This window comes from Podarcis tiliguerta (genome assembly GCF_965153285.1).
Source record: "Podarcis tiliguerta genome assembly, chromosome: 10".
Lineage (NCBI taxonomy): Eukaryota > Metazoa > Chordata > Lepidosauria > Squamata > Lacertidae > Podarcis > Podarcis tiliguerta.
Genome location: NC_139543.1, coordinates 34,331,957 through 34,354,266, shown reverse-complemented (window position 1 = coordinate 34,354,266; position 22,310 = coordinate 34,331,957). Strand labels below are relative to the sequence as shown.

Genomic DNA, 22,310 nt, shown 5'->3' with positions numbered 1-22,310 from the left:
AACACTTCTTGCCTATGAAGCTTTTCGGGGGTTTTATTCTGTGATTATTTAAAATGATATGTTAATAATCAGTTTTAAGGTCTAGTCTCAATGTTTTCATTTTCCCAGTGCATTAACATACATTCCTTGTATTAATCTTTGCTTACTTAAGAAGTCTAATGTGTGGTTAGTAGTTCTTGTGAAGAAATCTGGCTTTTAAAGACCAGGAGACTATTTCTAAATTTTGAACTGCATTCCTAATTCTGGAAAGTCTCTTTGTTCATCAAGCTTCTGTGACAGCACAGAAATCCAGACAATACCTAGAGAAAATAATAGGTTTGCAGCAATCCAAAGGTTATGTGCTTTTCTTTCAAGTTACCTTGAGCTAGTTTTGGAATATTTGGAAAACATGCATACGTTATACTTTTCACTTTCTTAAACTACTCTGAAATTTTGCAACTGTGTATGATTAGCACCAACACCAGTGTTCTACAGACAGCAGTGCAATATCGCAGATAAGTCACTTGCAACATAATGGTGTGTTGTGTTTTAGCATCATAAACCACTCTGATATTTTATGATATGGTGGTATAGAAATATTTTAATAAATAAATGAACTACTGTTTGTTTTAAAGAAGGTTATGCAGCTTACCCGTTGATTTTCCTTATTTAAAGCCATAAAATCTACAGAATCCAGATGCTTATTTAAAAAGAAAAACCTCTCTTCATCTCACTTGAGTTTATATAATGTAAATTGAAGTTAGATGGGACGTCCTTTCTAAATCTTCAGATTGTACACAAAGTTGTCTGACTAATATAAAGGGACGAAAAACAAAGTTGCTTCTCATTTTCTATGTCTGTCGCCACTTGCTCCACCAACATACTTTACTGCAATTTTAAGATCTGTATATTCTTTTCATAGTCAAAGCCAGCTTTCCATAGTCAAAGGAGGCACTTACTCTGGGTGAAGGCTGTTGAGTCAGACCTTGCTAAGAAGCTTTCCAACTTTTTAGAAATATATTTGCTGAAAAATACATTTGGGGAAGAAAAATGGTCACAGGGTGAAAAATCTCCCTTACAACTATGATCTGCCAGGACTAGTGATGGCTTCATTTGGCTTCAGATGTGCCCTGAAGCACTTCTGAATTTTAAGTGTAGTCTGACCATTTTCTCATCTGGCCCAGGATTTTCTAGCCCTGCTACCAGAAGATGCTAGTAATTGAGCCTAGAGCCTGTTATGCATGCTAAGCCATTGGTACTCTGGGAATGGAACCAATCCAAAAGCCTTAGAATGATGGAAACAATTTTGGCATATGGGGTGGGAGGAAGGTGTGTTCCTAGAAATGAGATGAGTAAACTGGAAAATAGTATGAAGGACCTGAGTCCAGGTTGAGTTAGGGAAGGGTAGCACCTCTGACGGGTAGTTGTGGATATATTTGCTTTGGCTTGGAAGGTTTCAAGTGAAATTACTTGCTAGATCAGGGGTAGGCAACATAAGGCTCATGGGCCACAAGTGGCCCACGGGGGTCTTTTAACTGGTCCACAAGCCACCCCCAAACAAAGCCACCTGCTCAGCGAATCCCTGCCTGCTGCGCTAAACCAGCACGGTGCGAGGACTCTCTTCCATGGCGCCGAAAATCGCGTCTGCACATGCACAGACACCAAAAATCATGTCTGCACAGAAGCCGGAAATCGTAGGCGCGTGTGTGAGCGGGCGCACACAATCTGGCCCATGGAGGAATCTCCACTGCAGTGAACCGGCCCAGGCAAGGTAAACCTTGCTGACCCCTGTGCTAGATTGTGAGCAAGTGGAGTGAATGTGCAAGGTTGCAGTTTAAAGGGAATGAGAGTGGAGAAGGGTGTTGCAGTTCTGCTTTTTGTTCCTTCAAAAATGTCTTGGTGCCTGCACTCTTTCTGCTCCCTGCCAGTCATTCTCTTCTCTCCATTTATCTGGGAGAGGGAACACAGTTGCTCCTTTGCCAGCCCACACTTCCTTCCAGTTGTGCCTCATTCTTTATGTTGTGGGAGGAAGAGTTGTTTACAGGCAGATTGTGAGGCAATCAGCAGGGAAATTATTTCTCCACTCCTGTGTTGAGGTTTGTATAGCTCTGTTGAGATTGCTCTCCCCATTCACCTCTTTTCCTACAGCTGCTGGGGAAAGCAGACATGCTTTGTATCCAATGAACTTGTTCCATTAGCCCAAAGACTTTCATGTGTGCAAAGGGAGTTTCTCTACCTCTCCTCTCCCCACATACCCCATCAACTCTGCTGCAGAAGGTTGGGGGGAAACCCAAAATAGATTTGGGAGGGGCACAGTGAGAGGAGTTGGAGAGGAAGTCACATTGTGCAAGTGTAAGTCCTTGTCCTAATGGGATGACTTTGATGGATACATCCCACTGTGTGTGAGAGAGATAATAAGCATTAAAATAATCCTATTGTTTATCTCTACTTACGAAAGTGTACTATTATGAGTCAGTCCTGCAAGTGACTCAAACATGGGGATACAGTACTGTTGTCTGGTTGTGTCTGGCAGTAACTTTTTTCACAGTGAGGAAGGCGCTTGCCTTACCAAATGGTTCTTCTTTTTCTTTCCTCCAACCTCCTGACAATTATAGAATTTGCCCAATGATAATTTACTTTGCTTTTTCTTTGTAGTTTACTTTTTTGTCTTAAGTAGCACTAGTGGTGTTCTGCATCTTGAAGCACATCATGAGAAGTTTTGTTTACCAGAGGGAAGGTTAGCCTGCGGCCATGTGAAGGCTAGATTTGGACCACAAGCCACTATCGTTTCTTTACACAAATCTTCACACCCCTGCCAAAATTTCAGTATGAAGGCTAAATTATCTATCTGAGCTTTCAGCTGTCCCTCTGAATTTTCCATCTGTTTTGCTTCATTTTATACTTGCAGACTTAAAAGAAATGCTGATGAAAAATATGAGAGTTCTAATAGCAAAGTTCTATGGCCTCCTCGCTTGAACAATTGCTTTTTGTTTTATAACTTGTATCCTTTGAAGAACATATGAAGCTGCCTCATGTAGAGTCTTTATCATTATTCTGTCTAGGCAGATGTAATATAGCCCACTGCATCTTACACTTAACCCAGGAGTGGGTACCTTGTGGTCTTCCATATGTTGTTGAGCTGCAGCTCCCATCACCCCAGACCATTAGCCATGGTTGACTGGAGGAAATGGGACTTGGAGTCCAACAACATCTGGAAAGGGTCAAAGGTTTCCTATTCCTCTCTGATTTAACTTAACGAAGAAGAACATAAGAAGAGCCTGCTGACCAATGGCCTATCTAGTCCAGCATCCTGTTCTCACAGTGGCCATCAGATACCTGTGGGAAACCCATAAGCAGGATTTGCGCACAAGAGCACTCTACCCTCCTGTAGCTTCCAGCAACTGGTATTTAGAAACATCACTTCCTCCAGCTGTGGAAGCAGAGCATAAGCATTGAGGCTAGTAGCCTTTGATCTTGACCAATAAATTCATGCCTTGTATATACTACTTTGAATGGTCATGTAGCAGCAACAACAACCACAACCACCAAACCGTAACCACTAATGTGTTTTGTTTGTAGAGCTTGGACGAATATGATGATGATGAAGCAGGACAAAAGGAGCGTAAAAGGGAAGATGCAATCACACAACAGAACACAGTGCAGAATGAATCAGCCAGTGCAGACCCAAGTGCCTCATACATATTACAGGTGAGGAGTTTCAACACTGTTTTCTTTGAACTTCAAGAGATTCAGCACACCACTACTTCTGCCTCTGTAAGAGTTGGGTAAATGTGTTTGCCAAACTTGGTACCTCAGCTTTGTGAAATAAGTAACTTCCAGTACCTAACTTTATTTTAATGTTCAGTTTAATGCTTATTGTGAACACACACTGGTTCTTCTGACTAAACATCTATACCAAGCGTCAGCAATGTAGATCTGTCCACAGGGGCCTTCCCTGGTACCCACAAGGTCTGCTCTGCCACCCCCCACTGAAATTAGGATTGAATGCAGCCAGTAGTATAGGTTGTGGTGTTCACTTAGTTTCAGTGTGGGTTTGTGGTACCCACAAGAGGCCCCCAAAGGTTAAAAAACCCTCATCTATATGATAGGCATTGTCACCATTACATTGTTTGACTGTCAGACCAATAAGGATATGTATTATTACAATTGGAAGTTTTAATTGGCAAGGGCAAGTATTCAATACATCAGTCCTAATGCTAACTGGCAAGGGCAAATTTTAAAAAACGGGGCTGAAAGTTAAGTGGTTGTTTGTTTCTTGAGGCTCTAGCGTGTCTGCTGTAAAATGCAGTGATATGGTCTTTCTTTCAACACAAGGAAGGTGAAAACGTTTCCTTAAAACAGAATTGATCTCATACTTCTTTCAGCATCCCAGTTAACAAATTGTTTCTTGATCATGGATACTTAAGTTGAGATTTCTGCATTGCAGGGGGTTGGACTAGATGACCCTTGAGGTCCCTTCCAACTCTACAATTCTAGGATTCCAGTGACATTTATAGAAAGAAAATGTACTGTCTTCTGCAGCCACGTGCAACCCTGCTGCACAATGAACAATGTTGGATAGGCTGCTGGGGAGAATGGCCTGAAATTAGGTGGAGGCTCACCTGATTTTGGTCAGTTCCACCACGTCGCATATTGTTTAGGAGGACCCCTCAACTATCCAGAAGCTTTTCAGTGGCTATGGATAACTCCAAGGGAAAGGAAGAGTCAGGAAATTTTCCATGCAATTTTTCCATTGATTTATCTGCACAAAAGTAGATTTAGTTTATTAAGCAATATGCAGAATAGTTCTGCATTTTTTAAATAATTTGCCCCAGCCTTTCAAAATACATACCATAAAGCATTTTCATTTGGATACTTGAAATTGCATTGTGTTCTACTCTTGCAATTCTTTCAATGTTTTAGTGCTTTTTGAAAAAAGAATTGATTAGACTTTCAGATGTCATACATCTATAGCCATTTTCCACTTGGGGCTCTCTTGTTGACATTAGCATAATGGCATTTTAAAAACAGGCGTATGGTTGTGCTAACTGCATTCCTAAATCATTTCCTGTGGGTGGTAGCTCTGCCAGCCAGTAGCACCACAATGAAACACAGAAGGGGGGTGCAGCAGTGATGCTTGTGTGTTTGCAGTTGTGCATTTCTGTCACTATCATAGTTGCTGTAGTCGTTTCTGGACACCTCCTTTATTCAGGGAGTCAGTTTGAATACTGGAATGAACCTTACTCATTAGCACTGACTTTCAAATAATATTTCAGTCTGGAAATTATTTTTTAAAAGCAGGCTATAAATTAAGGGCTGAAACAACAAAACCCTGGTATGGTGGCATGTTGACTCCCTCCTATCCACAATGAATCATCTTTGGGAGGACTTTTATGTATTTGGAGTTTGCAAAAGATTCTATACGCTGTCTTCAAGATCTGGAAAGCAGCAGGCAGGTTAGAGAACTACCACTTTGAAGTCTGCTGTCAATTTCAGAATGGTCTGTAGACAAATGGTTGAAGAGGTGGCAGCATTTTTTGTGAAACACACACAGTGTCTTTAGCTTTTAAATTAATTTATTCCTATCTGCGCTCTGCTACATGGCTCCATAAAGCCCTCAGGGTGACTTACAAGTAAAGCAAAACAAGCAAACAGGCCTACAGTGATGAAACAGGAAAACACCAACCGAGCTAACCAACTATACAATAAATGAAACAGCCTAAAAGCAGCACTAAAATATTTCTTTTTTCCATCCCTGCTCTTCTGTGTCTGGTAGATAATTAATAATAAACATCAAGTCATGTTCCCAAAAAGTTAATTTTTTTTATAAATATAAAATGGAGCTGGCTTGCCCCTGAGCAGCTGAGACAATAAACTAGTATTTTTCTTTTGATAACGGATGGCAAACAGATCCTGGAGCACCTCCATTGTCACCAGCCTAATTTTGGTCTTGCTTCCAGAAATAAGTAATTTTCATTTCAAAGTTGTCATTTCGCCTGTAGATTAAAATGACTTCATCTTTTCAGCACTAATCCCTTTTAGACAATTGTTAAAGTTTGGGTAAGACTGCTGCAAGAATCTTTAATGAGCTTACAAGGAAAGACCTCTTGAGCAATTTAAAGGTGTTCTTGCTCCACTGGCAGAGTGCCTCTGAGTAACAGTTGTTGGGAATCACAAGTAAGGAGACATCCTGCTTGCTGGTGTCTCCTAGACATCTGGTTGGCCACTGTGAATAGGATATTGGGCTAGATCCGGCATAGGCAAACTCAGCCCTCCAGGTGTTTTGGAACTACAATTCCCATCATCCCTGACCGCTGGTCCTGTTAACTAGGGATCATAAGAGTTGTAGTCCAGAAACAGCTGGAGCGCCAAGTTTGCCTATGCCTGGGCTAGATTGACTTTTGGCCTTGTGAAACAGGACTTCCCCTCTGTTCTTGTGTTCTTATTATGGATGGTCCCTCTAGCTCAGTATTTCCTATAGTGACTGATAAGTGGGGGAGACCCTGTTGAAGGTGCAGGGTGAATCTTGATAGGGCATTCTCAGTTGTAGTTCCCTGTTTGTGGAATGCCCTCCCTGGTGAGGTGTGTCTGTCTCCCTAAGCACTAACTTTTCAGGACAAAAAGCTTGAAAACGTTCCTGTTTACCCATACATTTGATGGCTGAAAGATGCTGACTGGAATCCAGTGTCACATTGCAGTTTGACAGACAGGATGACCCTGCCTCTCCTCCCCATGTCCTGTTCTGGAGGTTCTCTCCCCCAAGGCCATTTCAGGGGGCACCTGCGGGTGTGGGGGAAGGAAAGGGGGGTGAAAGCAAGTGCATAGGGCTTGCACTGACGAGATTCATTAGGTGAATCCTGCCCAGTGTTTCTGCTATACTTGAATGATTCTGACTGTTTCTAAATGCTTCCAGGGGCTTGTAATTGTTTATAAGTGTTTTAAATCTGTTTCTATTTTTGCTTTTGTTTTTACTGTTTTACTATTTTGGTGTTTACAACCCTGGGTTTCTTTGGGAGGAAGAGTGGGATAGAAATTTATAGAATAATAACAGACCTTCTCAAAAGGAAAATGTTCCAAAATTCAATCTGTCCGGTCCACTTAACTTTCAGTTTAGTCCCATTGCTCCACCTTCAGAATTCTGTTGAAATAATAATAAAAAGATTAAATTTTATCCTAAATCTTTATTTAAAATCCAAGTGAGTGAGTGAGCAAGCAAAAGAATGAGCTGCTGTATGTTGCCAGTAATAAAACATTCAAGAGAAATACTATTTATTCCAGCAATGTGAAAGGCAATATGTATAACTATGTCATATCTCTAAGCCTCTGGTGACTATTTAATTGTGTGGGAATACAGAGGTTTGATGTATTAGTATGAGTTCCTGTTAGTAAACAGCACTGAAAGCCTTCCTGACACTAGTTTCCCTAGAGCTTTGTAGTGGCATGCTAATTGCCAAAAGTTCCTTCCAAACAATGCTGCAGCAAATTACAAAAGAGGGGGAAGTTTTCCATGCTTTTATGTGTAGGCTTTTTTGTTTTGTTATAACTAGTCAAAAAGACCCCACGAGTAAAGGATGTTTGGGGGAATGTTGCAAGCATGAAATGCGTGTGTGATTAACCAACAGAAATCTTACATTGTATCTTAGCTATAGTGGTTAACAATTGGGTGCACTGCATGATCTCGTGCTGTGGAGTTAGCGGGACTTAAATTGGGTGGGCATGGTGGTCTGTGTTATTTAATAGATGTCTCCCCCCCCCCCAAAAAAAAATGGTTTTGCAATTTGTGAAATGAGAACAGACCTAAGACTTCTATTCTTCTTTTAGGGCCAAAGTCATGGTCCTGTTGTTTAAGTTTGAGTCGGCTGAAATGCATTCTGCCATTACAATGAGAATTATACATTAATTCTAGTCTTCACCACAATGTCTTTTTTCTAGTCCCTAATTCTGTGTGCTCTCCTTTTCTCTGGTGGTGAACATGCTAGTTCTGTGAAGGTTGCTACTAAAATATCCTCCTCTTCCCCCCCCCCCCCACTGCCACGAGCTGCTTACAGATCTTTTAAAAGTGCTTTTTAGTGTTTAACTATAATTTTGTTCTTTTACCTTTTATGCATTTATTCTCACTCCCACCCCCACACGTTTGTAGTGTTCATAACCTTCCTTTTTTCAGTTCAAAAGAAAGGTGGGATATAAATTATAAAAGATATACCAACTTAACTCACTGCTGGCTTTTAAAATCCAGAAGCCATTTCTCATTAAGGAACCACTTGGAAGCTTCTGTTCTGAGACACAGTTTCAATTTGGTTAAAGCCAAAGCTAAGCTCAAGGTGAAGGCATAGCTGTATCTTGAATTTAAATGTGATGGTGCTTTATCATTTGTCACTGGCCACATTTGCATGCAATGCTGAGCCATAAAGTGTGTTTTGTTAAGCCATAATATACATGAGCTGTGTGCTTGTGTGTGCAGTCTGTCCTTGCCTTGCATGAGTGCTTTTATACATAATTACTAGTCCCACTAAACTCACTGATCAGAGAATGGTATTTCTGGGCACACCAGAAATGCTTGTATAACTTTGGGTTTGACTGTCCCGTATTTTGATTTGATTTGCTCATTATTACGAGCAAGTAATGCTTTAAATCAGCCATTTTGTATATTAAATTTGACTCTAATTGATTTTGTTTTGTTTTCATAGGACACCTCTAGGACAATTTCAAACAGATACAAAAGGTAAGGGACTTACCAGTATATTTTAAAGTCAAATATTGATAGATTGTGTTTATTTATATGACACCTTACCACAGTGAGCTGTGCCCAAAACAGCTTACATTGAACACTCATTTACCAAAATACAAAGCATTTGGGTGGAGGAGAGAAGTCTACTTACAAAACATACCGAGAAATTCAAACAGGAGAAAAAATATGCAATTTAGCAAACATTGAACAAATTCAGTATTATAAAAGAAAGTGCCCACACTTAAATACCTAAGTACAGAGCAAAACAAAAATCAACTGCTGATGGAGGGCTTATTGCTTCTGAACTTAGTGAAGAACCAGGGAATTAGCTAAGAGCTGAAAGATGGGGTTGGGAAAATGCATACCCTCCAACATCCTGCTAATCAACATTGAACTCTTCTGGGAGCTAGGTAACGAAAAACCAAGCATCTTTTGGTCTGGCATGAGGCAGCTGACTCACAGCAGAGCTCCAGAACAATAAATGGGACATTCTGGATCCAATCAGAAGACAGGATAGCTTGTGTATTTCAGGGATATCCTGCTCAATTTGGAATGGTTGAACAGTATGAAAATGTGTATGGGTCTATGTTGTGAACCTTATCTCCCCCAAAGCCTAAAATGTGTCTCAAGAAATCTGCTAGAATTGTCAGCTAGGCTTAAAAAGAGAATGTAACAGGCAGTATTTATTGTTACAGTTGTTTCGCGATCTGCATTTTTAAATGACTTGACAGATAGCAGGCTTTTCATCAGTTGCCAGAGGAGTTGGTTTTATCTGTCGTAGCAACAGACTTCTGCAACGTGAATCTTCGTACATCTTGTCAGTTACATTTGTTACAGAAAGTTGCAGATGTCGTGGTTATGTAACACTTCATTTTCTCTTTCAGCATCTAGAGAGCTTAAGGACCAAACTACATATTGTGTGGGCCTTCCATCTTCTTCTGGTGTTGTTTTCACTTAACAGCAGCCACAGGGAATGTGGGAATTATATTGAAGTTCTGGGGGAGGACATATTTTTAAACTCACTTCTCCATCAGCCCTGTTCTTGGTCTAAAGTCTTCCTCACATCCCCACCCACATCAGAAAAGTTGTCATTTATTTCCTTTGCAGCTTCAGGGGGCAATTTAGTTTTGTTAACGGATCCAGGGTAGAAGGGATTAAACACAACTCCCAGTATCTCTGTACTCCTCCCCTCCCCGCATGCTGGTGCTTTTTTAAAAAGTGAAAACCAGTGCAGAGAAAAGCACTGAATAAAATGCTGTGTCTGTAAAAGAAAAAAAAGAAATTTTTTCTGTGTCACAATCTGCTTTGGGGGTTAACCCTTACATAAATGCAGATAGTATTTATAATACAGTGCTTCCCCCTAGTTAAAGTACATCTTCATTGTTTTAGCATAAATTTTTGGAGTGGTCATATATCATCAATATAATAGAATGTCCATTTGTTTCTCTTTATTTTATTATTTATTTTTTTAAAAATTATACACCATTTGATTGGTAAAGTGGTTTACAAAAAGTATGTTTGCTGAAAGTATTTTCATAATACAGGGTGATAGTAAATGGAAACTGTATGCTTCATTATGAATCACCCTGTATTATTACTACTACTATTAATAACATTTTTAAAAATCATAGTACGTGTACAATGGCCTAGTTTCCTCACCACATAGCAGTTTACCTGTCACCAAGCACTCTCCATGTATATAGGTTCCTCCTAGATGGTTCTGTCTCCTAGGAGCTGATTAGAAATCTCTCCCAGTTCTCATCTTTCACTTCCATCTTCCTGGTTGAATGTAAGGTACCAGTCAAACCTTTTCTCTGCATGTATGTGTTGGACAGTCATGTCCCGAGTATCAAAACTCTGGCTGGATATCCATATGTCCAGACCTGATTGGAGGATTTGCTTCCCACCCTTAGCCTCCCTCTTTAGGGAGTGGAATAAATCCTTGTGAAAATTTGTAATTACCCTATGTGAGGGATGATTCTTACTCCTCACTTGTGAGACTCTTAATTCAGATGCTGAGGCTTGACTGTGTAGCTTTGAACAATCCAAAGACTTTCCCCCTGTGTGCCAAACTGCTGTTTAATACTACACACTTAGATCAAGAGGGGGTGGGGGGAAACAGTCTGAACTTGCACCATGGTTCCTGGTAATTGCCCACTCCGAGGTCTCCTGCAGTTCTTGGAATTCCTCTTGGTCAAGAATTACGGTGAATTGAGAGGTGGTAGATGACATAAGTTCGAATGCCTTTATCTCAAGGCAACTGACCAATTTCCACAGTCAAAGTGGCAGGCAATGAATGCCCCGCATAAAGTATACCATCATTATATCTCATCCCTGAGATCTTGGCTGTATGTGAAAATAGAGCTATTTGAGCATATGTACATAGGAAAGGCCAAAGGAGCAACTTCATAGGAAAGGCCAAAGGAGAAATTGCCTATCAGGGTTTAAAATAACTGAAGGATTTACCATGGATCAGACAGGATTGGTTGGCTCAATTTACAGTAAATCAGATTAGAATTTCTTGGTATGCATGTTCTTTCTCCGCTTGTTAACTTTTTTCTAGGAATAAATGCAATAATTGCATTCTTATTTAAATAACTATATAGCCTTGAATTTTAATGATGCCAATTCCAAACAGAAAAAAATCCAAACAGAAAATTCATTATTTGAGTCCACAAACAAGTGTGTGGACAGAAAAACTAAAAATATTAGCTAAATGTGGTTAGCCAAAACCTTAAGTGTCCTTTCTGCCTCCCAGTGACTAAAACTGGAATTTTGTCTGCAATACACTTTCATTCCTGTATGTCCAGGACAGATTGCAGGTAAAAAAGAACTGCTGACTTCACTTGTCCTGCATTGATGTCCTGCTGAGTGTATTGCAGCCTTTTACTCAGTAGGATCAGGTTATCTGACCTGCCAATAAAATTCCATGCAGAATTATACTCTGGCCTGGTCCCACAGTCTGAACAGCTTGTCTCTCAATACAAATTAAACTGCTACAGACCTCCTGCAAGAAGCCCTGGCTGATCGCATTGAACCTGCAGCCTGCTTCCCGGCTGCCAGCCATAGCTTGCTAGCTTTTCCTCTAGATATTGATTAGTAGTAGTAGTAATATCAAGTTACCAGTCCTAGTTTTCAGCTTTGCAAGTTTGTATTGAAATTATTATTTATTTCGTCTGTATACTCCTAACTGTCCTACTAGGCTAGTAGTAGCGCACATACAACTGAAGTGTTCCTTTCAATAATTAGCTGAAGCACAAAGTGTTGCACTTTTTCTTTTCTTGTTGAAATGCTGGCAGGTTCTTATCTAATGTCAGGACCTCTTGAGCTTTGCCTTCTCCATTTTGTGTGTGTGAAAGTTGAACATGTTTGCTTTTTCTTGACCAAATAAAGAAATTTTATAGGGAGAGTCAACCAGAGTTTACCTTTGTGATTTGCTGTTTGTGTGTGTGTGTTGCACACATAGGCAAGGATTCTTTCCTTAAACAATAAAAAATGGAAAGATCCCTTTAAAATACTCTTCCCCTCTCACTTTAATCTAATCTACTAACCACCCGTTCTAGGGACAATGTACTAATGGTGAATAGAATGTCCCAATTTTCTGAGGAATGTTGGAGGGTATACAAGGAGAAAGAGCAAGATACACTGTGTGTTTGAATACTTCGGCTGTGTGAAATACACTGTATTGTGGATTCTTTTCCACAATATGAATGACACAAGTTTTAGGGGTTAAAATTACAAACATTATGTTTGTGTTGCAACATGCACATCCTGTTTTTAGATAGATTTTTTTTTAAAGTCACGCTAGATCAAGCAGTGCCAAATATGGTAATAGAATTAAACTACAAAATTCCTTACAATTGTGTCATCATGGCTTGAAAGAATCTTTTATACTGCACTCCCTGGATTGTTACATCCATGGAACCAAGTTTATTGTGCCAAGTTAACTAATTGTCCCTAGATTTCCTTTCAGTGTAAAATAGTTTTCTGTTTAATACACACATGTGATTTCAGGTAAAAAATACCAAGCACCCTACTCACATACCTGAAGGTCATGTAAGACTCTCCACCCCACCTGCAAAAACACATGGTGTGTGTTTGTTTGATTAAGAATAATAATTTTATTATTTATACTCCGCCCATCTGACTGGGTTCCCCCACTCTGATTAATTGTGCGGTCTACCAGATCTTGTTAAAAAGTCCTGGGAAATCCAGCATTTTAACTGGACATGTTGTTCAGTGTTGTACCAACTACCTGGTGGTTTGCTACCCAGTGATGGTGGGCAGAGGGAGGCAGGAATGGTCATCTGTAGCCCAGCGGACATCCACCTTCAAAATAGCTGGTGGAAATGTGCTTCCTGAAATGACAAATCTGAATTTCTGAACCTAAGGAACACAACATGCACATGTTTGTTCCTGCAGCTTTAGTGAATGTTTGTTCAGATTAATTTGCACTGACTACAATGTGGGAATACTGAAACTTATGTAGCCTAGCTCTGATCCTATTGAGTTTTAGGAATGCAAGCGTTTCCTACTGTAGGAGAGAAAATGGCAGACACCAATGTTGGTCTGTAGCTCCCAGTTAAGCCATTCTAATGATCTACTGTTCATCCTGGTCAGTGATATAAACTCTTGATGGTCAGCATTTCATCACTTACAGATGCCCCCTAAGCTTTATTAACAACCCACCAAATCGAAATATAAACTGGTTGCTTCTTTCCTAGGTAATGTTTTACCCCTGCCCCCAATAGAAACATATAATGCATGCATGTTGTCTCTGTCTCTCTCTCTCTCTGTCTCTCTCTCTCTCTCTCTCTCTCTCTCACACACACACACACACACACACTTTTTCTAAGAAGTCTGAGTAAAAATGGACCATCCAATTTCAGTAACAGTCAAATAGTAGAAATCGTGGATCCAGTGCTTCAGAAGAAATTAATACGCTCCAGCTATCAGCAGTAAGGGAAACATCATCTTAGGGCAGCAATCTTCCAGCATATGTCCTCAGATGTTGTTCGACTACAGCTTCTATCACCCGTAGCCAGTTTAGTTAATGGCCAAGGATGGAAGAAATCATAGCTGAACAAGATAGGAGAGAACGTATCTTAGAGAACAACATTTTCTACTTGAGCTTTAAGAGGCCAAGGTGTACTACAAATGCGGCATAAATTAAATATATTTCATGGCTTTTATACTCCCCCCCCCCCAAAAAAAAAACCTTTCAAAATTACTGATCCAATAAGCTCATTGCCCAAATCAGTTTTGCACCAATTGATTAAATAATATAGTATTGCATTACTTATGTGATTATTCCTTTTCCAATGATCCGTTTGAGAGTATAAAATAGGCCTACTTTTTATATTAAAAAATCTGTCTTCTTTTTCTTTCTTTTATTACCTGCCCTTCACCAGTAGGTCCTGGGCATGGTTAAAACAATTTAATGTTCAGAGATTAAAATCAATTAAAAGCAAAGGAACACAGGAATAAGGTGGGTCCTCCTTTGTAGGTCAGCCATACTTTGTAAAAATGTTTGTATTTATAGCTAAATGCAGAGAAACATTTGTTCTGTCCAACCCCTAAGTTTGTCTGCGCATGTGTGAGTTTGAATGAGAGAGAGAGAGAGGCTTCTGCACAGTGACGTTAATGAGAGCTGCTAGGTCATTGGTCTGAAAGGTGCTTTGTGTCAGTCTACACAAACTCAATGGAATGATAGGTACTGGCAGAAACACAGTTTTCTGTGCTTCACCCACTTCCATTTTTGGCTAATAAGCTAAGACTTGGCAACAGTAAAAGAGGGAAGAGATAGGAACAAATTGTACACTCATGTAGTACCAAAAAAATTGCTCTGTAATTTGTTGCTCTTATGTTCAATTTAAAATGCAATTAGTGATTATGAACCATGTCATGAGCATGCATCTGCTCAGTGGGCTGTTGCACATTAGGGTCTTGCCATACAGTGCAGCTGCCATTTGGAGAGCCTGTGTCTGGTGAATGTCATGAGAGGTGAATCTTAGGTAGGCAAGTTTCAAAGTATGGTAGAAAATGTCTGCAAAAACAGAAGGACATTTCTAATCATTTTAGTGAGCAAGAGAAGCCTACGTTATGTGGAGTTTATGGGATTTTGGCACAGTGGCATAACTAAGAGTAAGTAGGAGTAAACTCTGGTAGTAGGAGTAAACTCTGAGAAAGTTGATCTCCCATTATACAGTTCTATTTTATACAGGACTATTTTATTGATAAATGTTAGACAAAAGAATGAGTGAAACAATATTATAATCTTAATAAGGTTTATTTTTATGGCTGGATTTAACTAACCTGTGCTAAGAACAAGTCCCCCTAGCACAATGGGATTGACCCCAAATGCCTTCCCCAAATCTGTTTGGGAAGGCCAGGAGAACCCTCAGAACTTGATAAGAGGGACCAAAGTTCAGCATAATAGGACATGTTTTCCATGTGGAAGGTTCAATTTCTGATATTCTAGTTAAACAGAATCCAGTGGCAGGTAATAGGTGAGAAAGCCTCTGCCTGAGACCCTGGAAAGTTGCTTAAAGTCAGAGCAGACAGTTCCGAACTTGATGGACAAACAGTCTTACTTGGTCTAAGGCATCTTCTACATTTCTGCTTTTTTATTTGGAATCTCTTCATTATCTATACTTGCGACTGTTTCAGAAAGAGTATTACCATTTTTCATTCCTCATCAGATTGTTTGTGTGCGCTCTGCCAGGAACTTCTCTTGCAGAAGCTTCTGTGAATTACTTCACTGGCAAAGAAGGATAGCCTTAACAGATAAGCAGAGCAAGACTGCAGTTTTGTTCACACATACCGGAGAAGTAGCCCCATGAAATTCAGTGGCATTTCTGAGTAGTTCACGTATAGGATTAAAGCTGTAAGACCATGATTTCTGATACACATGCAGTTTTATATGTGGTTCGCAGCAATAACAAGCTCACTACAGAAATAAAAATTTATGTTTTATAATTTGTTGTCGATATTAAACACTACTGAAGAAACATTTGTTGTGGTCATGGACCAAATATGTTTACAAGTTGTTGTTTTTTTCACAGCACAACAAACACACCAGATGATGTTTCTAGTAGATATTCACGAGCAGCAGACAGAACAGGATATAACAGATATAGCAGGGATGCAAATTCTTCTGGAAACATTTTACCAAATAATTCTTTGGAAAAGAAGGTTGAAGACCTCGAAAAGGTAAGTGTAGTGGGTGTGGGCAGGGAGTTCTGTAAAGCAAGTCACCAACACTGTGAAGACCTTGCTGCGATTGCCACCGAATAGAAGCTACTTCAGAAAATAGAAACACCTAGATATTGACGTCCAACTAAGATCTTAACAATTGTGTAGGTTCATATTGAAGCAGATAATTTCCTTCAAAATCAGCACTTTGAATCTGGGCCAGTTGGATTTTCTAAGCAGTCTTTCCAGGGACCTTTATGTACCATACATTGCAAGAATCAAACCTGATTATTATAAAGGCATATATTATGTATGAATAAAACTGGCCAGTTCACGTGATACTTTGTGCATCTGACACCAGTATTGTTGAGCTTAGTGAACTGACTATTTGTCTCAGATTTTAAAGAACATGTATATTCTTTCCCAATAAAGTATTTTTGAAAACAAAATGGATAAAAATCAAATGACCCTTTTTCCAAAAAATGAAATTGGATTTTTAAAATTTCAGAATATTGACTATGATCCTCTGTCTCAAACATGCACACTGCATAATTTTCTACGTAAAACAATGAATCGGGGGGATTATTTATTTTTTAAGAAGAGGTATGACATGAGACATCATGTATTTATTGTGCAAATTATGACTATATAGACTCTCAATGAAATTGCATTCACAATTTCTCCTGTAAATAAATGTTAATTACATAGTGCAAAAGATGTGACCAGCAGTTATTAATTATATTCCATATATAATATAAAGGCCTTATGAGGCTACAAACAGCTGTGCATTAATGCTTATGGCAACCAATTGCATGCTTTTGCAGGAAGTGGTGAAATGGAAAGTTAGAAACTTGATTGAAATTAATTATTTTCATCATCTTGATTTAAATCAGCCCACTCTGGAAAATAGAAGTAAAGCCTGTGATATGTCTATATTGGTGTGTTATTACATGCAGCATATTTTGGGTCTAGAGCTGAATTCCTAAATTCCGTTGAATTTTAAACTTGATTACATTTACTTTGTATGTCTATTCTTTGCATTGTTCTTAAAATAAATATTATCTATTTTATTTTTTGAAGGAGCTAGCAAAGGAGAGACAAGAAAACATCAGGCTTGTGAGGATAACACAAGACAAAGAGGAGTTAATTGGGAAACTGAAGGAGGAAATTGATTTATTAAACAGGGTAAGTGCTTGTTTGCTGTGGAATTCAGTTGTACCTTGGTTTACGAACTTAATCCATTCCGGAAGTCCGTTCTTAAACCAAAGCATTCTTAAACCAAGGCGTGCTTTCCCATAGCAGCGGTGGGACACAATTTACAAGTGGAACACAATAGGAAGCAGAACATGTTCTGCTTCCAAGGCAAAGTTCACAAACCAAAACACTTCTGGGTTTGCAGTGTTCTTAATCCAAGTTGTTCCTAAAGTAAGCTGTTCTGAAACCAAGGTACCACTGTATGAGAAATTCCCCAGAATTTGGGGACAGTGCACACATCTTCCAGTCTGGGACTTACTCCTGTAAGTAATACCACTTTATGGTTATTGGTTTATTTTTACATTTTTATTCTGTCCTTCCTCCTGAGCTCAGGTGGTGTATTTTGTGTCCTGCATTATGTGGCTCTCATTTTTGTCAACCAGACAGTTCCCAGTGAGTCTCTTTGAGTTACCTGGCATCTTTTCATCTCCAAACTGCTTGTTCCTATTGATGGTTTTTGCTTCTGCATTCAGGTGACCTTCCTGCTGGTTTCAGGTGAAGGGCTTCTTGCTGATGTACAGTAATCTTGCAATTTACCAGGGGGTACTTTCTGCAGATTGCACCTAAAGCAAAATTGCACAGTGTCAAAACACATTGAGTTCAGTGGTGGGTGGCATTGCCAAAGTCTTTCTTCCTGACACCTGCCCCTCTTCCATCCCTTTTTAAATTTTGCTTGTTTATTTATTTATTTAACCAAGTGCATAAAGCTTAATGCACACAACTTAAAAGTGTGTAAGTTGCAGTCTTACTATATTGTAAAAAGAGGCAATCTGTCAAGAACATTCTCAACAGAAACCAAAGTTCCTTTTCTCAAGAAAGTTGCCCCTCTCCAAAAAAAGCACCTGTATGTGTCATCTCCAGTTTGAGCCAAAGGAAGCCATCACTGAGCTGAGCAACACTATCTTTTTATGCCCCAGGACAGCTCTGGGGTAGAAAGAGATGGTAGGGGGGCAGCAGTGTGTGTGTGTGTGTGTGTGTGTGTGTGTGTGTGTGTGTGTGTGCTGGCTGTTCCGGCTTCCCTGCTAAGTTTGTGTATATACTCCATGGATTTTCAAGTGTATGTGTTCACCTGCAAGACATGTACACATGCACACTGGCAGGCAGCCCTTGCAGGAGTGACCAACCCTCAGTGTAGCCCTTGGGCCAAAAAGATAAGCTACCCCATCCTAATTGGTTGAGAACCATAGCACCAGTTGACGGACACTTTGTCATTTGACTCTGGAATGTGTATGGTGCTCTTGTTCCCTTGAACAATAAACATTTAATTCTTAAATTAGGTATGTAATTTTGAAAAGGAATCTTAATTAAATAGGAAATAAATCCCATATATGACTGACTCCTTCCTTTTGACTTGCCTTGAGTATTTAAGTTGCAGACAGTTGTTGTGGTTGGACCATGTCCAAGTAGCTCATTCTTTAAGTCATTTTTGGAATGTTATTTCTGCTGCATAAACATTCCACAAAGTAAGCGTATGTATGTGTGTGAGAAAGAAAGTATTTTATATATACACACACACAATTATGTCCTTACGTGAGCTGCTTGTGTGCTGTATCTGTGCCACCTGTCTGGATATTATGTGTTTGATTATGGATTTTCTGCATCAGGATTTGACAAGATGGCTTAAAAGCCCCTGCTCTAGTTCTCTTGATACAAATTAGCCAAGACAAAAGCAAACCTGAGTCTATTGTAATGAAAAACTAGTTGCTTTCCTTTTCTTCCTAATACATATGACTTCTGAAATGGACTTTTTTTTTAACCATAGTGGATGCTTTAACCCAGGAATGAGAAACATGTGGCCCTCCAATTGTAGTTGGACGTCATCCCTCTTCATCCTTGACCACTGGGTATTTTGGCTGGGGCTGATGGGAATTGGAGCCTAACAACATCTGGAAGGCCTCATGTTCCCGACCCCAGATGAAGTTAGCTGCTGACCTCAAAGTGCTGTCCTGACATGACTGCTTTGTTTTTGAAATTTGATTTCACGTCATTCTTTACTTGCTTTCGATTAGCTTTTGCTCATTTCTTATGGGCAACTAAATCTCACTTCTCCCCACCTTTAAATCTCACTTCTCCCCACCTTTTCCTCTCTTGAGATACTGGAAGTTATCCAGATGCCCATTGTATGGATGGAAGGGAGAAATGTGCACAGCTGGTGTTTTTTAGGGTACTGCTACAGTTGATGGGGCATGCAGCTGTGGTGGGTAGAGTTATTTTATTTTATACACCACTTGAGTGTAAAAAAAGGAGAAGCTTCAAAGCAGTTTACAAAAATGATGTGAACACTTCTAAGAACTCTCCAGCTGAATGCCCAGAGTTCCATATGTTCCAACAATTTACAGGAGAAAACAGGAACATGCTTGTAACAACCATATTGTCATACCAAGGTAAAGGTAAAGGGACCCCTGACAATTAAGTCCAGTAGTGAACAACTCTGGGGTTGCGGTGCTCATCTCACTTTACTGGCCGAGGGAGCCAGTGTTTGTCCACAGACAGTTTTTCTGGGTCATGTGGCCAGTATGACTAAGCCGCTTCTGGCGAAACCAGAGCAGCGCACAGAAACGCCGTTTACCTTCTCTCCGGAGTGATACCTATTTATCTACTTGCACTGCATGCTTTCAAACTGCTAGGTTGGCAGGAACTGGGACCGAACAATAGGAGCTCACCCAAACGTCAACCTTTCAATCGGCAAGCCCAAGCGGCACAGTGGTTTAACACACAGTGCCACCCACATCCCTCTCATACCAAACCCACTATTTTATCTCATGTGCCCACTCTTCAACAGCCCTGTTGAGGTGCTTGTTTTAAATTTGTTCTTTAAAGAACCCAGCCAGATGGGTGGGGTAAAAATAATACACACGCGCGCGCGCACACACACAAAATTAACATCACTGGGGGGAGAGGGCTGTGTCTCCTGTGTCTATGGGGCAACTGCCAATTCACCACCACATTTTGGGGCATGTCTGCAAAGGTGAAGCCTGTTGAATGGGCACCACCTGTTCTGAGCTGGAATTCAGATTGTACAGTGAGCATGCATTTGGTAAACTTCTTCCCTGGAGACATGCCCACAGCTTGGGAGTGGGTAGGGGATAAAACAGTATGGGCAGGGCCACCATGTGGCATGATAATTGCATGGAGAGAAGAACACTTCAATTAGGCTATGAGTGTGGCACAATCTTGTTTGTGCCACACTCATAGCCTTCATACACCATGACACCTTGTTGTTCATGTGTGGTTATGTGCATGTGCATTAGAGACAAGATTCGACCACCTCCCCAGACCCACTCAGATTACATTTCTACATTTTTGTTCTTATTACTTATTAGATTTTTCTTCTGCCCTTCCTCTTAAAGAAGCCAAGCACTACAAACATTGAAATGAGAGCAATTCAAGAGTTAAAAACATTTAAAAAAATAAATTCAAAGTTGCCAGAATACAATAAACCAATAAAATACAGGGTAAAACTTAGATAGGAAAAGCTTCAATAAAAACAACCAGTTAAAACCAATTACAGCATATTTATTTGTCAGTGTATAACCTAAAGGCCTGTATAAATAAATGTGTCTTTGCCAGATGGCAGAAGATCATCTTTGGGAGGGGGCAGAACCCTGCACAATGACAATTCTAGCAACTCTCATTAACACAATTTTAGCAGGCCATTCTTAAAATGCAAACATAGGGGCAAGGATTTACCAGGGGCAGGTTTCAGACAATAAGGTGTTTCCTGGAAAATTAGGTACAGTAGTGCATAAGTAACAGTTGGAGCAGATGTCACTTAATGCAGAAATCTCCTAGTATTGCTGGCAAAGAACACAAGCTTTTCTAGGCTTTTATTTCATCTCCTCTCCAGTGCCTGAAGGACCCCCCACCCTTCCTGGCTTGCACAACGATTCCCAATTTTACCCTTTATCTGTTTTCCCATCGTTTCATATATATGGCACTTGGCAAAATGCTCGAGAAGCATTTTTAAGTTTCCATCCTTGGGCCCAGCAGCTAATTTGGAAAGAATGTTTGGACTACTGGTAATAATGTAAAGTAGTTAAAATATAGTTATAACTATTCTGGCACAGAAAAAAAATTCCCATGTCTAGAAGTATGGACTCAGTAACACAACAGCATTGTACGCATAACCATTTGCTGCTGGTGTCCAGTTACCCCAGACGCAGAAACCTCAAAAGAGAGAGTATGCACCATTCACAGTGCTGCTGGTGGTAATCTCGTCGTTTCTCACCCATGGTGTGATAATCATTAAGAGTGCCATTCCACTTAGCAGGAATCTTGCTCCTAGCCAAATTGTGCCTCAAACTCAAAAAAGACATTGTGCACCACTGCCTTCATGTCAGCTTTCAAACTTCTTGCACTAATAGTACATTGGATCTCACCCATGGTGTTTGGTCATGTGCAGGGAATCTAGGACATTACATGTCACAAAAAGTACTCCTTAATCAACATTACTTGATCTGTAATAAACCCAATCTTTAATGAGAAAAATACTGGGCATAAGTGGACATTGTGAGGAGGGAAATAGATGCTTTGCAATTGTGCAGACATAGATGCTTTGCAATTGTGCTAACTAGGGCAAGATGTAGGAGGGCATTGACCCTTTCTCTACTAGAAACCTGCATCAGTTTGGGCCTCTGGTGTGTCTGCATCAGGTTATAGTCTGAAGGTGAACAGCAGGTGTGGGGGCCCTGATTCGGACTGCAGTGGGAGTCCCAATTTGGAAAAGACACTGGCATCACATGACTGAGGTCCCATCTGGTTTGCCTTTGAAATTTGTCGTGGTTTCAGGCATAAAAGTAACAGAAGCAGCATGCTAACCATTTTTAATATGTGAAGATTTTTCCATTACGAAAGAGCAGTTCAGGAAGTAACATTGATCATACATTTCAAGCACAACCATCCATTTAGGCATTCTCTTTTCAGAGTTAAGAGAGCTCTAATTTTTCAAGTGTATATAACACAAAACATTTTACTAATCTTGCAAATTTTGATTTACTTCCGCAATTCAGATTACATTGTACATGCTTGTAGCAAAATACATTTATGTAGTAATGGGATATTTGCTTTACTCAATGTAAATTTGAAAGCTGTTAATGCCCATATATCTTAAATCAGCTTTTGTTGTCTGCCACTTTGCTCTTATATAGTAATGTGC

General features: G+C 39.9%; 1 protein-coding gene and 1 long non-coding RNA gene across 3 annotated transcripts in view; one reads left to right on the top strand and one right to left on the bottom strand.

Annotated features, from left to right (window-relative positions):
• The window catches only part of LOC310658711, a 31,967-nt gene extending 9,693 nt beyond the window's left edge, over positions 1 to 22,274 (bottom strand). For both annotated transcript variants that reach the window (XR_014502440.1, XR_014502441.1), the window contains exons 1-3: positions 17,568 to 22,274; positions 7,033 to 7,117; positions 4,602 to 4,685 (exon numbers count right to left, since the gene is read on the bottom strand). This is a non-coding gene — a long non-coding RNA (uncharacterized lncRNA). The remainder of the gene's footprint in view (positions 1 to 4,601; positions 4,686 to 7,032; positions 7,118 to 17,567) is intronic.
• The window catches only part of PAWR (pro-apoptotic WT1 regulator), a gene marked incomplete at its 5' end in the record, with an annotated part of 56,077 nt that overhangs the window by 32,297 nt on the left and 1,470 nt on the right, over positions 1 to 22,310 (top strand). The window contains 4 exons of the mRNA XM_083400998.1: positions 3,559 to 3,687; positions 8,667 to 8,701; positions 15,772 to 15,919; positions 16,982 to 17,086. Of these exons, the coding sequence (XP_083257124.1) occupies positions 3,559 to 3,687; positions 8,667 to 8,701; positions 15,772 to 15,919; positions 16,982 to 17,086 (417 nt within the window). The remainder of the gene's footprint in view (positions 1 to 3,558; positions 3,688 to 8,666; positions 8,702 to 15,771; positions 15,920 to 16,981; positions 17,087 to 22,310) is intronic.